Source organism: Macaca nemestrina, chromosome 6, assembly GCF_043159975.1.
Source record: "Macaca nemestrina isolate mMacNem1 chromosome 6, mMacNem.hap1, whole genome shotgun sequence".
NCBI lineage: Eukaryota > Metazoa > Chordata > Mammalia > Primates > Cercopithecidae > Macaca > Macaca nemestrina.
Window position 1 is genome coordinate 136,515,039 of NC_092130.1, and position 19,453 is coordinate 136,534,491.

The 19,453-nt window shown below is 37.8% G+C and overlaps 1 protein-coding gene across 2 annotated transcripts in view; it reads left to right on the forward strand.

The window, feature by feature from the left end:
• Positions 1-590: 590 nt before the first annotated feature.
• Positions 591-19,453, forward strand: part of LOC105487492 (fibroblast growth factor 10) — an 85,564-nt gene continuing 66,701 nt past the window's right edge. The window contains exons 1-2 of one of the 2 annotated variants that reach the window (XM_011750957.3): positions 591-1,172; positions 1,264-1,961. In XM_011750957.3, coding sequence (XP_011749259.1) covers positions 1,637-1,961 — 325 coding nt within the window. In that variant the 5' untranslated portion in view covers positions 591-1,172; positions 1,264-1,636. Of the gene's footprint in view, positions 1,962-19,453 lie in introns of both variants that reach the window. The other variant, XM_011750956.3, reaches the window with a different exon arrangement.

Consider the following 19,453-nt stretch of genomic DNA (forward strand, 5'->3'; position numbering starts at 1 on the left):
TCTTTGCGATCGCCATAAAGTGCGTTTGCTTTGAAGTGCACGCGTGATTCAGTGAAGGGCTCATGTTAGCAATTAGAAATCGGTTATTTGGGTCCCTGATTTCATTTGCGCCAAGAGAGAGGCAACTTTTAAGGGTGACGATAAATCTCCCTGAGCTTAAAAGGCAGAAAGGGCCAAAGTGTGAACTTTTTACTTCAGCAACGGAAGCGAGAAATCAGTGATTCATTAAAGAGGAGACCTCCTTGGAAGCTGGCAGCAGAGGAGGAAAGGACGCTAATTATGTCTTCCTTTTCTGTGCTCGCTCCGATCAGTTTATAATCTGCTGCTCTGGAGGGTTTAAAATCTTCAGCATCTTCTGCTTTCTCCCAGCCCTCTCCTCTTCTCGGAGTGAGAAGGGGGGAAAAGTCAGCCAAGCATCAGGCTCCAGGTGGCTCTCAAGTACTTCACTGCCAAAAGAAATGGGGGTGGGGGGAGGATATCCTACGCAGGAAAACAAGTGAGAAAGGGGCTCCCCAGAAGGGATTAGTTCAGGCTGGAAGACAGCAAAATTCGGAAAGCTGGAGGATACCGTCAGCGCCGTGGCCCGCGCTGCGAGCAGGACGCTTTAGCAACGAATTTGCCAGAGCTAGAGGCGCCGGCGGCGGCTGCGGCCGCAAGAGCAGCTGCGAGGAAGGGACCTGGCAGCCCCCAAGCTGGATGCAAAGGCATCGCGCTCTCTCCTCGCTCCCCTGCTCCCCCACCCCCTTCTCTGCCCCTTTCACCCTCCCTCTCCCTGGCGTTCCCAGCAGCGTAGGGTTTCAGATGTCCCACCGCCGGTTGACCCCCTCCCCCCTCTTCTCCACCCCTGCAAATGAGGTTTGACCAGCAGAGGCAGAGCCCACCTCTGGCTTAGAATCACTGACATTTAGACTCCAGGTTTCAACCTGTTTACAAGCGGACTTTCCAAAGGAAGGGGGTGGGGGATAGGGCCATACAAAACATCAGCCGCCGTCCCCCAAAACAAAAAGTGGCTTTCGGCAGCCTTCAAATCGGCAGGCACCACTAAAAACAGAAGGGAAGAGAGGGAAGAAAACAACGGCGACTGGGTAGCTGCCTGCAGTTCTGACAACTCCAAAGGGATACACTTGTAGAAGCGGCTCGCAGGCTGGGGCTCCGCAGAGAGAGGCCAGAAGGTGCCAACCGCAGAAGGGCGCAAATATCTCCCCCTATTCCCCACCCCACCTCCCTTGGGTTTTGTTCACCGTGCTGTCATCTGTTTTTCAGACCTTTTTGGCATCTAACATGGTGAAGAAAGGAGCAAAGAAGAGAACAAAGTAACTCCTGGGGGAGCGAAGAGCGCCGTGACCAACACCACCACCGCCACCACCAGCTCCTGCTTCTGTGGCCACCCACGTCCACCATTCACCCGGAGGCTCCAGAGGCTCAGGCAGCGGATCCCAGAAAGGAGCGAGGGGAGGCAGCCGGCTTTTCCAAGGAGTTATGGATGTTGGTGCATTCACTTCTGGCCAGATCCGCGCCCAGAGGGAGCTAACCAGCAGCCACCACCTCGAACTCTCTCCTTGCCTTGCACCAGGTCTTACCCTTCCAGTATGTTCCTTCTGATGAGACAATTTCCAGTGCCGAGAGTTTCAGTACAATGTGGAAATGGATACTGACACATTGTGCCTCAGCCTTTCCCCACCTGCCAGGCTGCTGCTGCTGCTGCTTTTTGTTGCTGTTCTTGGTATCTTCCGTCCCTGTCACCTGCCAAGCTCTTGGTCAGGACATGGTGTCACCAGAGACCACCAATTCTTCTTCCTCCTCCTTCTCCTCTCCTTCCAGCGCGGGAAGGCATGTGCGGAGCTACAATCACCTTCAAGGAGATGTCCGCTGGAGAAAGCTATTCTCTTTCACCAAGTACTTTCTCAAGATTGAAAAGAACGGGAAGGTCAGCGGGACCAAGAAGGAGAACTGCCCGTACAGTAAGTAACAAATGCGTGCTCCCCTCCTTCCAATTATCCACCCCCAGCCCACACGGGGGGGAAAAATCTCTTCCAGATGTGGCCAGCTAAATATTTACGTCCCCAACCCCTGTAAAATGATTAAGTGGAATACTTTCACACTAATTCACCACCCGCCCCCCCGCCGCGTGTATACATTGTGCTGCCGCATCGCCTCCCTTAAGCGCGCTCCCTCCACATCCCCCACCCCTTGCCGCCCTGTACACCCCTTCCCTCCAGCCTGTCACTCGCCGGACCACGCAGGGCGCTCAAGAGAGTTGTTGCAGAGCAAAGATGCCCCTCTTCTCTCTCCACCGCCCTTCCCACCTCCTCCAAAGAGCTCTCTTTCCTTCCTTCTGGAAATGGCTCAAGTAAACACATTTTGTTTCTTTTCCCTGGAAATCTTGTTAAGTTTGGGACAGGCTCTTCAAGCTGAAAATAATCATCCGCTGTCAATTATAGGGGCTTTGTGGGAACTTTATTTAAGAAAGAAAAATCAATTCCACTCTCTCCCCACCCCCATCTCCTCACCCCAGCACCTCTAGATATGAGGGAAAAGCATTTTTCTGGTTTTGATTTTTGTTTTGTTTTGTTTTGCGTCCCTTATGTTAGTTTGAGTGATTGCAGTCCATGAAGTTAGCTTTTCAGGCACCACCGCTGCTATTTGTCTTCTGCCTGCCTTCTCTCTTGGTAACATGATGCTCGTGTCTGCATTGTCAATAGCGTATGCACTGCTTCGTGGTGTCCTGTTGTACTGTTTCTTCTGAAACCTCTCATATTGCAGAGCCATACTACTACAGCATTGTAAACATCTGGGGCTGGATTCACACAGACCTCACACAAATTTCATTGTCATTCTTTTATTTTCAAAGTAAAAGTCATAAGTCTGTTTCCATGGCTATAGTTTATCCTACAGTGTGACGTTTTCTCCTCAGTGTAAATTATGCCTGGGATCCATAGATTTTGTTCTTGCCTTTTCCCTCTCTCTTTCCTTCTTTCTCTCTTTCCCTTACTTCTTTCTTGCAGGGGTGTGGGCTGGTTGAGGGAGAGAAAACTAGAAGAGGAGGGGGTGGATATTGTGTCTCTTCTTGAATCAACCCAGCAAAGCCAAATTACTCTGTTGACTTCCTTTCTCAGTTATTTTCAAGTGGTGAGACTTATTCATCCCCTGTTGATTATTATGTGAAAGGAACCCAAGACTTTGTAATGGCACACTGAAAACAGTAAACAATGATGTTTAAACATCTTTAGTGACCATTTGGCATTATCTCAGTGGTAAATTCCAAGTCACCTTTAAAGGAGACATTTTTGTGTTCGTTTTTCAGGAATTCTAAGCATAGATTGTCAGCTAACTTAAATACATGAGTCAAGCATTTAAAGATTCCTTGGTTTAGAAAGTACCAAGTACTAATGGGAATGACAGTTGACCAGAATTTAGCATTTTATTTTTGAATACAAATTTACAATAATTAAGAATTTAGTTTTCTTCTGTGGGGATGCACACACACTCAACATTAACTTCTGTTCCTCCTCAGCCACTGGTTCTATTTACTAAAATTCACAATATGTTTATAAGTAATAAAAATACGTGTAGAAGTGCTTTTAAAGTGTTTCATTTTATGTTTCATACTAGAGATAATTAAGTACTACATTACCTGATTCATAGAAAGTAGCTGAAATAATGTCATAATGATGACAATTATTTTTGCTTAAAAGTCATTTGTTACCTGAATTCATTAGATCCTATGTTTATAACCTTTAAGGTTTTTGATTAAAATTTTAAAAACTTTATTTTCTTCTAAAATAAAATAGTTGTGGTGTCATTCAGTTAGGAGGATGGGGAAGAAGCTATACAAACATTGGGCTAGACAGAGTGAGCTGGAAATTAAAAAAAAAGAAATTCCGATGGACTGATTTCTTATTTTTCATGGAGGAAACTCAAAAGAATATGATAAAGTCTCAGAGTGTTATCTTTGAGCAAACTTTTTTCTTTTTAACAAATGTTTGTGCTATACTTTAAAGGTCTTTATAATATGACTTAAGAACAGATCTGCTGTTTTAGTTTACACAACTTAAATTGCTATTTTCTAGAATCATAATCACGTGTGATTAGTTGCATAGTAAAATGATTTCCACAGTAGAAACTGAATTTCATCTTTACAATAAGAACTACCTGCAAAGAAGAAAAGTATACAATATATATTGTATAAAAGGGGTGTAGAAAAGTTCCATCCTAACTGTCCAAAATATACTAATATTTTATTTTCTGTGTGATAGCATATATTATTTGTTATAATGACAAACTAAATATCTTATATGGTAATGCAATCTTAATCAATGGTTAAAAGTGAAAGGGGAGGGGTTCACTCCACTAAATATTGTCAAATCATAAATAATTTAGGCTTTCCAAGAACATCTGTGTCAAAACATAGCAAGTGAAAATTAGAGATTGAAAAAGCCTTAATTTCACATGTGGCCAGGTAATCTAAATGCTGCTACAATTTCCAACTGGACTGATTCAGCTGAACTACATGGTAGTAAGATATTGTCTAAATGTTGCATAATAACATGTGAACAAATTTTTGCCATGCCTACAGGGTAGCCCGCCAGCCGTCCACTAAATGGTAGCTTGTTAAATACTAGGATCTCTAACCTCTGAAGAGTGTCAGTTCCTTTTCCATAAACCACATTTCAGTAATATTTGCCTAAACAAGTTATTAATTATTCTCAATACACAAATCTGTTCTTTTGAGGTTTGCTTATTTGAAGATTAATTTTCTTTGTTACTTTTGACCCTAGTATTATTGCTGCTAAATTGCAGTAACAGCTTATCTAAAAGGTTATATGTTTTTGATGTCCTGGATAATTAAAAAACTGTTTTACTGGCTTTTTGCCAGCAGAATGCTAGCAAAAGGAAAGTAAGACAATCATCCATAAGTATTGCAAAATCATTTTTAACTTCTACTTTCAAAGCTAGTTCCCAGAAATTAGATGGTTCTAAAAAGACCGCATATACTAACAAAGTTCTTCTCTATATGGGTGATTATTATAATTTTTGAGGGGGGGTGCTATACTTTTTGTTTGCTTCTTTGCCATGATATGAGAGTAGAATAAAGAGAGCAGACATGAATTATTTTTCTCCTGCTAGAAGTCTGAGAAAGCTTGAATAATTTAGAATAGCTGTGGTGTATCTGTCACTAGATATGTGTAGGCTCATTGAGGTTTTTGTTTTATCATTCTTTACATCTTGAGCTTTGCCCTTGAAACCTTACCACTCGGCTTTAGTTCTGACCTCTTAGAAAGGCTGGATACAGCTGTTAGGTATCCTTGCAAGTTGGACCAGTTGACTTATTTCTGGATGTGAGTAAAACAGCTGTGAGCTTCTCCCATGGTTGTCATTTGTAGAAAAGAGGGATCTAGTGAAAGGAAAATGTATACCTAAACTTCAGACAATTAAGAATAGATATTCCAGAAAGGAAAAGTCACAAAAAAGGCTCCTGGGCCTTTCTAGGAAAGAAGTATGGAAGGCAATAGAGAAATCAATATGTAAAGAGTATGCTGTATATGCTTTCTCTTTAAATACACACTTCATTCAATAATCATAATAGTCCTATAACTATCAATATTTTTCAAATTTGAAAACTAATACTGAAAAAAGTAAATTGTCCAAGGTCATTCAACTAGAAATGGGCAGAACCAGGATTCAAGCCCCAGCCTATTGGTTGTATCTCTCCTTTCTTATTGTACCTTTATGTTACTTCCAACATTAATATCAATTTATTAGAATTGGACACCTGAGATCTCTACAATACAAATTATCCAGATCCTTACCTGCTTCTTGCTGTGAACACCGTTCTCTAGAAATAAATTGGAACAGAAATAAAATGACAATTGCAGAAAAACAAATACATTAAATGTGTCATTGCATGTGGCCACATGATATCAAACAAGGCTAGTGTATTCGCTAGGTAAACTCTCTCTTTTGATATTTGGGAATATAATTGCTTACGGATACATGCAAAATTCACATACATCAGTCTCACTTATGTTAACAGAGGTCATTAGGAATACATGACTATTTAAGAAAAATCCATGAATGTCATTTTATATAGTAATTGTTTATAGCTGAGGGCCAAATGTTTAATTGTTGCCTTGTGTAATAAAATAATTTGATTGTAAATACCTGTGAGAAGTTGGACTGTTGTAGAAACTTCTGATATATGACTCTAAAAAGGGCGACATCTTAGAGACTTAAGCTATATATATTAAGAAAATTTTAAAATAAACCTGCAAATCAAAAGGTACTTTACCATATAAAATGACAGATTATTGTCTGGGATTATTACTTTTTAACCAGGACTAGAGCTTATTGTAGGAAGCTAAATGAAGTGAGAAAAAATAATTGTTGAGGAAAATAGGAACTCAAAAATTATCCCCTAATAATGACACAAGAGTTTTCTGTGAAGAAAAACTATAGACAATTTATGGCTTCCACTGGTATCTTATTTCAGTTGTGGTTGTTTCTAGAATTTGGTTGCATAATTTATAACCGGCAGCATTTAATCATGAGCATTGAGGATTTATGAAGGTGGAAGACACTGTATTTAATGTTTACATGACATTGTCCTGTTACCTTTACTGCATTTCTACCATATGGAACCTCCAATTTGATGGATTTATCATAAATCTATTAAAAATGCACAATTCAAGAGAGTTTCCTCTTCATAAACCTGATTTATAACCACCTACAAGGAGAAATCTAAGGAAACAGTTGTCAGGAATTACATGCCCATATTGGAGCATGAGAATTCAGAGACACCAAATTCTAGGTCTTGGATATTTCAGTAACCTATTACCTAAAGGTGTGAATGACTCTTTAAAAGCAAGTGTTTTCAAAATGATGTTTAGGCACAGAATTTTAACAAAAGAAAAAGAAGTAGAAGAAGCGTGTCTTATAGGATCAAATAAACTCCACTGTCTTCATAGTTTCTTCTACATTTATACTATCCAGTTTAGAGTGAAAAGCTGCATTTCTTTAGAATTTAAAGAACTTATAGTAGAACATGAATGAACACTTTAAATTTCTATACAATTACTTTAATGTTCAGAAGCAAACCCCATTTATTATCCAAATGTCTAACTTTCCACAAGCCAAAAAAATGTTGAAAAAAATTTGACAGCTCATTTGAGATGGAACTAATGTTCCTCCCATTTATGAGCTGCCTGTGAATAACTACATCTTTCCTAAGCCTTAATGTCTATATGCTTATCCGACATTGTAGTGCAAATGATATTTCTTTATTATGCTTCAGAAAGAAGAGTAATATATGTGTATTAGTTCAAAGTGATTTTAATCTATCTTAACATTAATTTTGCAAACTTTGCAATCAAGAGTAATTCAGATGACATTTTTAGTATTACTGTTCCCTCATCTGTCAACCTTAATAGTTGATGTTTGCTTAATATAAGTAAGGAAAATATTAGAATTTTCCTTCCAGAAATAACAAATCTATTTTATTTTATAGAAAAGATGGAATATACAATTCATGTTTATATAATTTTAATATAGTTTTATCACAATATAGACATGTAATCAAATTCATTTTGTCTCAAGTCGTTTATGCAGAAGTGTTTAAATCTTTCATGGTATATTGCAATGATCTAAGATAATTTACATTTGACATTTGACCAAGGGTGTTTATTACTTTGTTTTCCAGATTTAAAACATTATTTTGTAATCAGCGCTCTTTCTTCTCAGTGCATGTTACCTTTATCTGTGCCATTCAGTCAGTATAACAAAGAGTAGCTTAGAAATGCACCTTTAAAATTAGCGAAAGGAAATATACCCGCATCTTGGAAAGTCACCAGTGACACCCTGATACTGAATTAATGAATACAAAATGTTGACATTGTACAGAATCAGTTTAAAACTCAGTACTTAATTTGTATAGATTTTACACAAATAGAAAGTTTCAAGATATCTAAAAGGGAGCCAGGTCACCCACAAAATAATGGCTTTAAAGGCTCCCTTGCTTTTAAATCAGATCAGTTGTGTTCTTCCTTTGAACGCTGTGTTCTAATTGGCACAATAAATCAAAGAAGACACTCAGAGTAGATTCCCATGTAAGGTGGACAACTGGACAGTGACTTTTTACTGCTGCTAACACGTGCATCCAATTACTATCTGATAGATTCATAGTGCTGGCAGTAAAGCATTGCCTTATTTTATAGTTCACCTAATAATTCTTCAACCTAAACAAGTCCACCTTTACCTATACCCATTCTGTCAGTATGTGCATTATTAATGAATGATTTTCAAAATTTTGGCACGCTTTCTGCAAGGAATGATGTCATTGAGCTATTAATGAATCATCTAACCCTAATAGAAGGCAAAGTATTGATTAACTTGATATACTCCAAATTTCAAAGAATTGTCAACTAAACAAACCTAATAATTTCACCACAACTGGAACCTAATTCTGAATAGGGTGGGTTAAATTCCATCTAATTCTGAATAGTGTTGGATTGCCACAAGATTTAGAACTTTTTTAAAAAGGTATTTTTAATGTTTTTCCATAATAATTATTATTATTACTTTTCTTCAAGGACCTTGTGTTAACATACTTTACTGATAAACAGACATGTTATTTCATCCTTAACCTTTTTTGTTCCTATGTTGAGGACAACTTGACATATTCATAGAGTCTTTACAATTCAAGGCTCATTGACTTCTTTCTAATAGCTTTGTTTTGAGTCAGTCTGTGACAACCTGCTTCTGAGGCATTTTAAATCCCTAATAGTTTGCCATCCCTTCCTCACTCCATTATTTTCACCTCCTTGGTTTTGTGGGTTTTTTTTTTTTTTTTAATAACTTTTCTCTGGTTTCAGAACTGGCTACATACCTTTAAGGCCAGGGAAAGTCATTCATGAGTGTTACTTGGCACCCAAGGTGACATTCAGGGCGTAGCATCTAAAACTGATAGTGTTGTTTTTATTTTGCATGAAAATCTTCAATGGTGTAAATTCAATGTACTCCATCAGGACCATCTTCTCATTTCAATTCTGCAGTGAATTCCTTCTTATCCCAGCATTCCAGGTTAATTTCTTTTAAGCTTTGCTGTAAGTGAAGTGGACAAACCACAGATGAGCCGCCTTCAGAGTGCTGATTATCCCATTACTAGATCATCATTCTGCATTTTTTCCTCCAAGTTAAATTTTTGCTCCCAATACCTCTCCTTGCTTTTCCCATTTTCTTTTAAATTATTTGCATACGTAACACTTACTAGCTACTTTGCCATTTTTCTTACATTTTTGTCTTTGTCTGGACTACCATAAAAGAAAGAAAGTGAAGATGATTTTAAAGACAGGGTCTCACTCATGATCACAGCTTACTGCAGCCTGAACCTCCTGGGCTCAGGTGATCCTCCCAAGCAGTGGGAACTGCAGGCATGCACCACCCTGCCTGGATAATTTGATGATTTTTGTTTGTTTGTTCGTTTTGTAGAGACAGGGTCTCACTATGTTCCCCAGGCTTGTCTCAAATTCCTGGGCTCAAGTGATCCTCCAGCCTCGGCCACCCAAAGCACTGGGATTACAAGTGTGAGCCACCACACCCAGCCTGAACACTTCTATTTTTCTACTTTAGTGATCATTTATTTTTTAAAAAATGAATGCTGATTTGGAGGTCTTTGATATTCCCAACTTCCAGAATGGCACTTAGATTATCAAGCTTCTCTGTGTACCCCTGTCAAATATATGTGGCTTTTAAAAATAAAACCGAGGTTCTCAATAAAACTGTTTTTAAATCAGGAAACAATGTAAAATATGTATACGTATGTCAGATGAAACAAATGTAGAAATGCATATGCCTTTACTAGGAATTTTTGAAATACCAACAGGAGTTAGAATCTGAAGTAATTTCGTAAGTATTTTCATATACTTCTCCTAAGAAAGAATTTTTTGGCACTGATTGATGAATTAGATTTAAGTTTATCATATGCAGAATCTGACTCAATAGTCAGATTGAGATAAATACGTTAAATTTATCTGTTATAATAATAATAAAAGTCAAGCTTGTTTTTACAATTGTTTTCAAATTTTAAGTAACTTTAATTTACTGACAGAATTATTAAAAGAAGAATTAATATTCTGTAACATGGGGTAAATGGTAACATATGACACTGATTTACATACTATTGATCTAAAGTAAGATACATTTATAATGGTATTCATGGCAGTAATTACCAGAATTGGGGGGTCACTTTTTGGGAATATCTCTGCAGAAGGATATGATTCCACAAGTATAAAAGAAAAGTGTTAGTGATGTTAATCACATTATAGTATAAAAACCTGATGAACAAAAATAGTGTTTTAGAGCTCAAATATGCTGACATCCAGGAAACAAGAAAGACGGTAAAGATCACATAATGAAACTTTTGAGAAGCCAGAAGGAAAAGTAGAAAAAGAGAAGAGGCCCTAGAGTGTTTAGACACATACTGTGAAAGGAGGAGGAGATGCTTTGCTGGAGTGATGAAGACAAGGGTTTTGAACTCTCAGGAAAGAGATCAAGCTAATGAGTAGCACTGCAAAAGGGCTGACATGACAAGAAAGGTGTGAGGGAAATATAACCCAAGCCCTGGCATTCAACTGGATGTTAAATTAACTGAAATGAGAACCTATGATCTAAGAGAAGTCCCACAGAAGTCATCGCAGCCAGGCTATCAAAGTAAGGAAAGCGAAGTCCCAATTCCTGCTAAACAGGAGGTATGACAGAGTGATTAAAAGTATGCGCTTTGATTCAAAGTGATAAAATGTATAGTCCCAGAGTGAAAGCGGGCTTTGAAGTCGCACACCTGTAGGCAAACTGCGAGATAAGAATTGGTAACTTTGGGCAAGTTGTCATCAGTAAAACAAGGATATTTAACAATACCTACCTTTTTACTGCATGGTAAAGATGAAATGAGATCTTACATTCATTCATTGATTCATTCAACTGAAATTTGAGTGCTTGCTTTGTGTCAGATAGTGCGTGAGGCACTGAAAAATGCATTGTTGAAAAAAGTTGGTCTTTCTGCTCTCATAGAGCTTACATTCTCCACAGAAAATGTCAAAGAACAAGTTAACCAAGAGGTGATATGATAAAAAATTGAGGTGAGTGCTATCAACGACACAAGTAGAGTGGTTTAATAGAAAACTAGGAAACAACTGGGAGCTACTCCAAAGAGCACAGCTAGAGAAGCCTTTTGAAGAGGTGAGAAGGGAACTGCAAAGGGAGAGTTTGGTGTCTCATTCAAGAAGTACAGAGAAGGCACACTGAGGCTGGATGTGGCAGAAGTTTGAAATCTGAATTGACACACACAGCTTAATGGTGCCTGGCACATCATAAGCCTTAATCAAAAGGGTACTATATAAAGAAAAAGTAAATATGATGCTTCCTCTTATTTCAGGGTGAAAACATCAGGAAAGCAACAATTATATTATTCGATGAAGTGGCGTTCAACAATGCTGGAATTGAGGAAAGAGGCGGGAAGGAGAAATATACCTGGCTTTTGTTTAAAAAGGGAAATATTGGCCAGGCGCAGTGGCTCACGCCTGTAATTCCAGCACTTTGGGAGGCCGAGGCGGGCGGATCACGAGGTCAGGAGATCAAGACCATCCTGGCTAACACGGTGAAACCCCTTCTCTACTAAAAATACAAAAAACTAGCCGGGCGAGGTGGCGGGCGCCTGTAGTCCCAGCTACTAGGGAGGCTGAGGCAGGAGAATGTGGTGAACTCAGGAGGCGGAGCTTGCAGTGAGCCGAGATCGCGCCACTGCACTCCAGCCTGGGCGACAGAACGAGACTCCGTCTCAAAATAGAACTACCTGAAATTTGATTTGGAATTGTAATATTCATAATGTTCTGAAGTTTTGGGGAAAAGTAGAGGCCTGGTTCTTTAAGAAACTGGTAGAAGAAACAGATTTAGCACTTCTAATCCAAAAATCTCAAATCCAAAATGCTCCAAAATCCAAAACTTTTTGAATGCCGACATGATGCCACAAGTAGAAAATTCCAAACCTGTCCTCATATAACAGATCACAGTCCAAACACAGCAGCACAGTTTATTCAGCATCCCCAAGGGGAAAAAAGATCCTCCCATCCCCCCTTTAGCTGCTGTTGCTTAACAGCTGATACAGGTATTCTGGTGATGCTACTGTGCTGCCTAATTACCCCGAACACATTATTTTTTTACTGTAATAGTGGTATGTCATGTTGTTTACTCTTAAGTACTTATGTATGAATAAGTGTAGGAAAATGATTGCTTATCAGTAGCATTTAAATTCAGAGTCAGGAATGAGGGTGATGCCAAATAACCACAGATTACCTACATCAGTGGCTAAGATAGTAGTAACACCTTTGCTTTTTGATGGTTCAATGTATATGGACTTTGTTTCATGCACACAATTATTTAAAATATTTTTAAAAATTACTTCCAGGCTGTGTGTATACAAATCACAAATTAGTTCTGTGTTTAGAATTGGGTCCCATCCCCATGATATCGCATTATGTATGTGCAAATATTTCAAAAACTGAAAAAATCCAAAATCTGAAACGCTTCTGGTCCCAAGCATTTCAGATAAAAGATACTCAACCTGTATTTGAAAACTGAAGGTAACTTGAGGAGAGAGCAGGGTGCTTAAAATAAAGAATAGAAGATGGATATTCTCAAGGGCACAAGCTGTAAATGGTTAAAAGAAAGAAACAAAAAAGAATAGCAAAATAGGTAACCATGGAAATTTGATAATTACAGAATAAAAGGCAACAAAGAAAAGTAATTCTTAATTTTTAAATATTTCAGAATAAATCTTATATTTCAACTTACAGTTTCGAACCAGCATTATTACAGATACTTAGTTCTTCATAAAGTTGGTAGTTGTTTCTTGTTTCTTATCCTATTACTGTGACCTTTTTGGCTTATACCCTTAAAGCATTTGCAGTCTAGAAGTAGAAAGAAGAGATTGTCACAGGGAGTTGAAAGAGCATACAAGGCAGTTTGTACGCAATGCCAAGAAGCAGGGCAGAATTTAAGTAAACAGCAGTCTCTAACTGAGGGAGGGATGCATGACATCAGGGGGTCACACTGAGGATAAGGAACTCTAGCTAGACAGAGATAAAACAAGAGAAGGAAGAATATTCTAAAAGAAGGCGCAGAAGTGTGTGGGTGTGGAGTCAAACATGAAGTTTTCAGGAAATCACAGGCAGGAAACAGAAAGTTTGCATGCAGGTGGGCATCTTCTGACAGACAAAGCAAAGTACAGTAGAAGGTGGTATCATGTGAAAGGGAAGTTTGTAAATTTATCCTCATATTTGTGGATCTCAACTTCTGGCAAGATATTACATTGACATGATTTTTATTTAAACTTGCCCTTTACTTTTTTTTTTTTTTTCATTTTTACTTCTTGAAGTAAAAAAAGAAAGTGGAAGAATATTTCAAAGGAGTATTATCTACATTATAACTGACAATCTAAATATAGTAAGTAGCAAGAAATTGTAGCTTAATTAAAAGAAAAAAAGAGCTAATTTTATACGAGGGACATGGAAAAGAAGTAGTTCTTCTGCTCTTCACTAAAATGACATTATTCTTCGTATTTCTGATTTGCCAAAAGATCATTATTTTAAAATTTAAACTAATTGGAACTTCAAAAGTTCTTAATATGTATATTTCAATGTGAATAGGTTTTGTAATTTCCATCTAATTCCCAAAAGGAACACCTGAAGCATCAGTATTTCTTGCTCTAGTTGTGGGCCTTTTTTTTTTTTTTTTTTTTTTTTTTGACATTTGTATTGTAAATTGTCTTAGATTTACTTGGTTTACATGATCAGAAAAAGAAACAAAATATGCTAAACTTCTTTTTCTGGAAAAAGAGTACATGTAAGTATTTTTTTAAAACAAACTAGGAGAAACATACAGACAGCATATATACAACTACACCCCCCTACTGACACTATGAGCTCTCGAGTCAGACTTCTTGGTGTAGATAACACCCACAATCTGGGTTATTTATAAAATTTCGTAGCTGTGTGATCATGGCCAAGTTACTCCCTGGGTCTTGGTCTCTGTATCTTTTAAGTTTAGGTAATAATATCACCCACCTCACCACTGTTGGAAGAATGAGTCATAAATTTATAAATGAGACTATAAATGTAAAGTTGTATTAAATACAGGACCTAACACCATGTAAGAGTTCAACAGTGTTAGTTCTCATTACTCTTTTATGCCATGACTACTAATGTTGTCACTAATTATTCCATTATGTGAAAAGTTCCCTAAATCATTGAATAATAAAAAATTCACCAGATTAATGCTTTCATCAATTGATTTTCAGAAAAATTTTGTAATATGGGTAAGATCATCATTGTTATGCCCATACTATGTTTAGATGAGAAAATTAGGCCTAAACGTTATTGTGCCAGACTGACATTATAGAGTTAGCATAATTGAGGATAAAACCAGGCCAGTCTTAGTGATGTTGATCTTCTATCTTTGCTTGCCTGGGACAGTTCCAGTATATGTCTCTTGTTCTGGCATTTCATTATTCATACCTGTTCAGTCTCAGTGTACTATCACAAGACCATCCTAGTCTTAATCAGTGTGATCTATGTAAGGCACAAATCCACACAAGCTAGTTCCCTCTTAGATACTACTACATACCATCACATCACATGTCATATGTCATATAATATCATGTAATCTCTACATTCCTTCACATGTCATATAAGACCCTAATGATTTACTCCCTACCAACTCCCCGACCTCATTTCTTACTACAGTGCCAATTATAGCTATTTTACATTGATTTCAGTTCTAGAACGTGCCCTGTCCCTTCATGTTTGGCCTTGGCAGACACTCCTAGTTCAGCCTGGAATGATGCCCCGGCCCTCTTTCCCAGCTCTTCTTCTTTCCAAATTTCACTTAGATGTCATCTCTGGGAAACCTTCCTGCTGTCCTCTCAAAACTTGTGCTTCCAAAAGCCCTATACCTAGTATTATAATACAACACCACACTTGATCAGTTGACTGTTTACCCATCTAGTTTCCTCATAAACAGAAAACTTATTGAGAGTAAGAACCATACCTCATTGACTTTTACATGCAAGCACTTAAGATAGTATTTGGCATATAATAAGTCCTCTTTCTACACATTATTAAGTAAATTACTGCTTTTAACCACATGACCTTGGTCAACTTACTTAGACTCTCAAAGTTCAGTCACCTGGTCTGGAGAGGTGATTAATATGCTACCTACCTAAAATGATGGTTGAAATAAATTAGCTCTTAAAATTTCACTTAGTTCTAAGTTCTACAATTCTGAGAACTTGAAAAATAAGTGAGTAGCGTCATCATTATTTAAGAGACTGAATAAAAAAATTCATTGAATTCATTAAAATTTCTGAATAAAAAATGTGTAATCATGAAGTGAATCATTTTTCATGTTTCTCTAGTTTTCCTAAGGTCACTACTGATAACATTCCGTGGATATTAAAAGTTACTTTATCTCCTTTAAAATTCCTACTGACTATGAGACAGTTATTTCTAGTTTCAGAGTTGTATTTTTGGATTCTTGGATAATTTGGTGGCAATTAAAAAATGAGCAATTCTTAGGAATTATTTTGGAGAGGAAGAATAAAGTGCTGCAAGGAGTCGGAGCAAAGAGAGTGGTCTTGTCTGTGTCGAAATATTTACTGTGGATCTTAAGCAGGTCATTTACTTTATCTTGGCCTCAGAGGCTTAATAAGAATATGACTGTATTGAACTAAATTATTATTAAAATATTTTAGTTTAGTATATTTATTTCACAGACTAAGGACTAGATTCCTGGAGTGTACCTATATTAGGAAATGTAGCTATATTATGCTGAATAATGACCACCCAAAGACATCAGGTTCTAATCCCTGGAAACTGTGAATGTTACTGTAGTTGTAAAGTTTTTGCAAATGTGATCAAGTTAAGGATCTTGAGATGAGGAGATTATCGTCATTGTGCAGGTAGGCCCTTAATGCTATCGCAAGTGCCCTTATAAGAGAGACACAAGGAGATTAGACATATGTAGAAGCACAAAAGGCAGAAGGCATTTTGACAATGGAAACAGAAAGATTTAAAGATACAGTGTTGTTGTCTTTGAAGATGGACAAAGGAGTCATGAGCCAAGGAGACTGGAAGAGGAAAGGAACAGATTGTCTCCCTAGAACATATAGAGGAGTTTGACACTGCTGACACCTTGCTCTAGGCCCAGAAAATTTGATATTGGACTTCTAGTCCCCAGAACATTGAGAGAATAGATTGATATTAGTCGAAGACACCAACTTTGTGGTAATTTGTTGCAGAAGCCATAAGAAACCAATATAGATATGGTACTTAGTTCAGGGTCATGCTGTAACCAAATCTAAAAGTGTGAAAGTGGCTTGGGAAGTGGATAGTGGACATAGGTTGGATGGATTTTGAAGCACATGATAAAAAAGCCTGGATTTCCTTAGACAGACTTCTGTTAGACTTCTCTTAGAAATATAAAGATAAAAGGTGCTAAGGTGAGGATTTAGGAGGAGGTGTTTGGCACAGTAGAGAACGCCTACCTCATTTAGAGAATACATGTAACATCATAAACAGAATGTTGGTAGACATATTAATATTAACAGTGCTTTTGGTGAGGGCTCAGAAGGAAATTAAGAGTATGTTATTGAAAACTAGAAGAAAGGCAATCCTTTCAGCTACAGAAATGTAGCTGAACTGTGTTCTACATTGTGTGAAAAACAGAACATGTAAGTGATGAATTTGGATATTTAACTAGGGAAATTTCCAAGCAAAGTGTTGAAGGATCAGCCTGATTTTTCTTCCTGTTTATAGTAAAATTCAAAAGGAAGGAGATAAAGTGAAAAAAGAACTGTTAAGCAAAATCAAAATAGCACTTGATGATTTGGGAAATTCTCAGCCTACCTAGATTGCAAAAGATGCTAAGTTAGGAGATTCACTGTTAGGAAAGCATGCTCTGAAGAGAAGGGTAAGGGTATGACTAGATAACCTTATGATAGTGCTGAAGAAATGAAACATGTGATGGATAGATTCCCTCAGCCACCTCAACAGAAGTCAGGAATAGAGATGAGGTTATCTAGGAAAGATCTGTAGAGAACCCTCTCATGGCATGAATCCCTGTGACATACACAGGAGGACCACAGAGTTTTTGAGAGTGTTGTATCAGCAGAAACACTGCCAGCTTGAACTAAAATAGACAAAGACGGAGCAAATTGAAGGAAGGCTGTCAGACTCCCAAAATTCTACAGGCAAGTTGATAAAACTCTTCAGCTGCAAACACATGATACCTTTAAAGAAAAAGGATCACCATGAGTGCAGAGCCTTGGGTACAAAGGAAGTGCAGAGGCATAGAAGCAGAGACTCTAGCCATGTGCCCTGAGGCAGGACCCTCAAGTCACAGAGGGTGACTCCCAGGCCGGGAAACCTAGTGGAGTTTACCCTGCTGGATTTTGAAATTGCTTGGGACCAATGACTTCTTTCTTCTTTACATTTTTCTCCTTTTGGAATAGGAATGTTTATAACTGTTATACTATGCTTGTTCCACCACTGCATTTTAGGAACCAATAACTTTTTTTCTAGTTTTATGGATTCAGTAATGGAGAATAATTTTGCCCAGGATAGATCATACCCAGAGTCTTATCCATATCTGAATTCCATTATTTATATTATACAATTTGAGATTTTAGAACTGTTGTTATTTAAATGAGATTTTGGACTTTAATTTAGGTAGGATATAGAAGGCTGAATAATGGTCACCCAAAAATATCAGGCTGTAATCCCTGGAACCTGTAACTATTACCTTATATGGTAAAGTTTTGCAGATGTGATTAAAAATTTTGCGATGAGGAGATTATCCTGGATTATTCAAGTGGGCCCCAAATACCATGACAAATGTCCTTATAAGAGAGAAGCAGAGGGAGAGTAGACATACACACAGAAGGCAGAAGGTGATTTGAGGATGGAAGCAGAGATTTGAAGATGCTACACTGTTGGCTTTGAACATAGTAGTAAGTCCATGAGCCAAGGAATGTGGCCAAGGAATGTGGCACCAGAAGCTGAAAGAGGCAGGCAATGGATGCTCCCCCGGAGAGCTTCTAGATGGAATACAGCCCTGCCAGCACCTTAATTTCAGCCAAGGGAAACAGATATTAGAGTTCTGGCCTCCAGAACTGTGAGAGAATAAATTTCCGTTGCTTTAAGCCATCAACTTTGTAGCAGTTTGTTATATCTGCCCTAGAAAAGTAATATAGGAATCTATGAAAACTTTGTGCTGCCCAAATTAAGGATAATTTGACAAAAACAAAGCAGTATCTTGTGGTAGATAGTACTAAGCATGGACTCAAATAGATATAAGTTCCAACCTCTTAAGAATTGTGTGAGTGAGAAAAGTCTCTAAACTTTTGCTTTCTGATTCCATCTATGAGGATTAAATGAAATAATCTATGAAAAGTATCCAGAATAAAGTATCAGGCTTATAATGGAACCTCAAATTTTAGTTGAATCTAAAGGGATAACAAGTTTAATTGACTATATGTTTGTAAAACATTATTTTAAAATACAGTTTATTTTCTTACAATACCTTGACTGCGAGGCACTACAAAAGCAAAGGACTTTGGTTGTTTGATACAGAACCTGTCCACAAAACTGGCCTGTTTTTCCTTTGGGCAATCTGACTTGATTAAAGGGTTTCCATTAACCTGGCCCAAGAACCCCTTTTCTGAAGATGGGCGCTAAAATAATGGGAACCTTTCCTATTTAAAGAAGCCCCTTTATAGTTAAAGGTGAGAGAAGACCAATTTTTAAAAATGGGTAATTAGTGTTGCCTTAGTTCATTTTCTGTTGCTTGTAACAGACTACCTGAAACTAGGCAATTTATAAGAAACAAAGTTTGTTTCTTACACTTATGAAGTCTGAGAAGTCCAGAGTCATGGGGCCACATCTGTTGAGGGTATTCTTGCTACTAGGGACTTTCTGCAGGGCACCGTGGCAGCAGAGAACATCACACATCAAAGGGGCTGAGTGTGATAGCTCAGGTTCCTCTTTCTCTCCCTATAAAGACACCAGTTCTACTCCCATGATAATACATTAATCAATTAATCCATTATGAATTAATCCAATCATGAGGGCAGAGCATTCATGAACCAATCACCTTTTGGTTAATGCTGCCGTACTGGGGATTAAATTTCCAATGAATTTTGGAGGGGACAAATATTCAAACCATAGCAAATGTAATTAAATTTCAGTAACTAGTACTTTCTGAAGGATTTTTCAACATTTATGTTGACGTTACTGTGTATTTACTCTTTGAAACTAACATCTTTTATCATCCATCTTCTCTCACTATGTATAGAATTCCTTTAACACCCTACCTTTAAGCCTCTCACATCTCAAAATGTTTCCATAATACA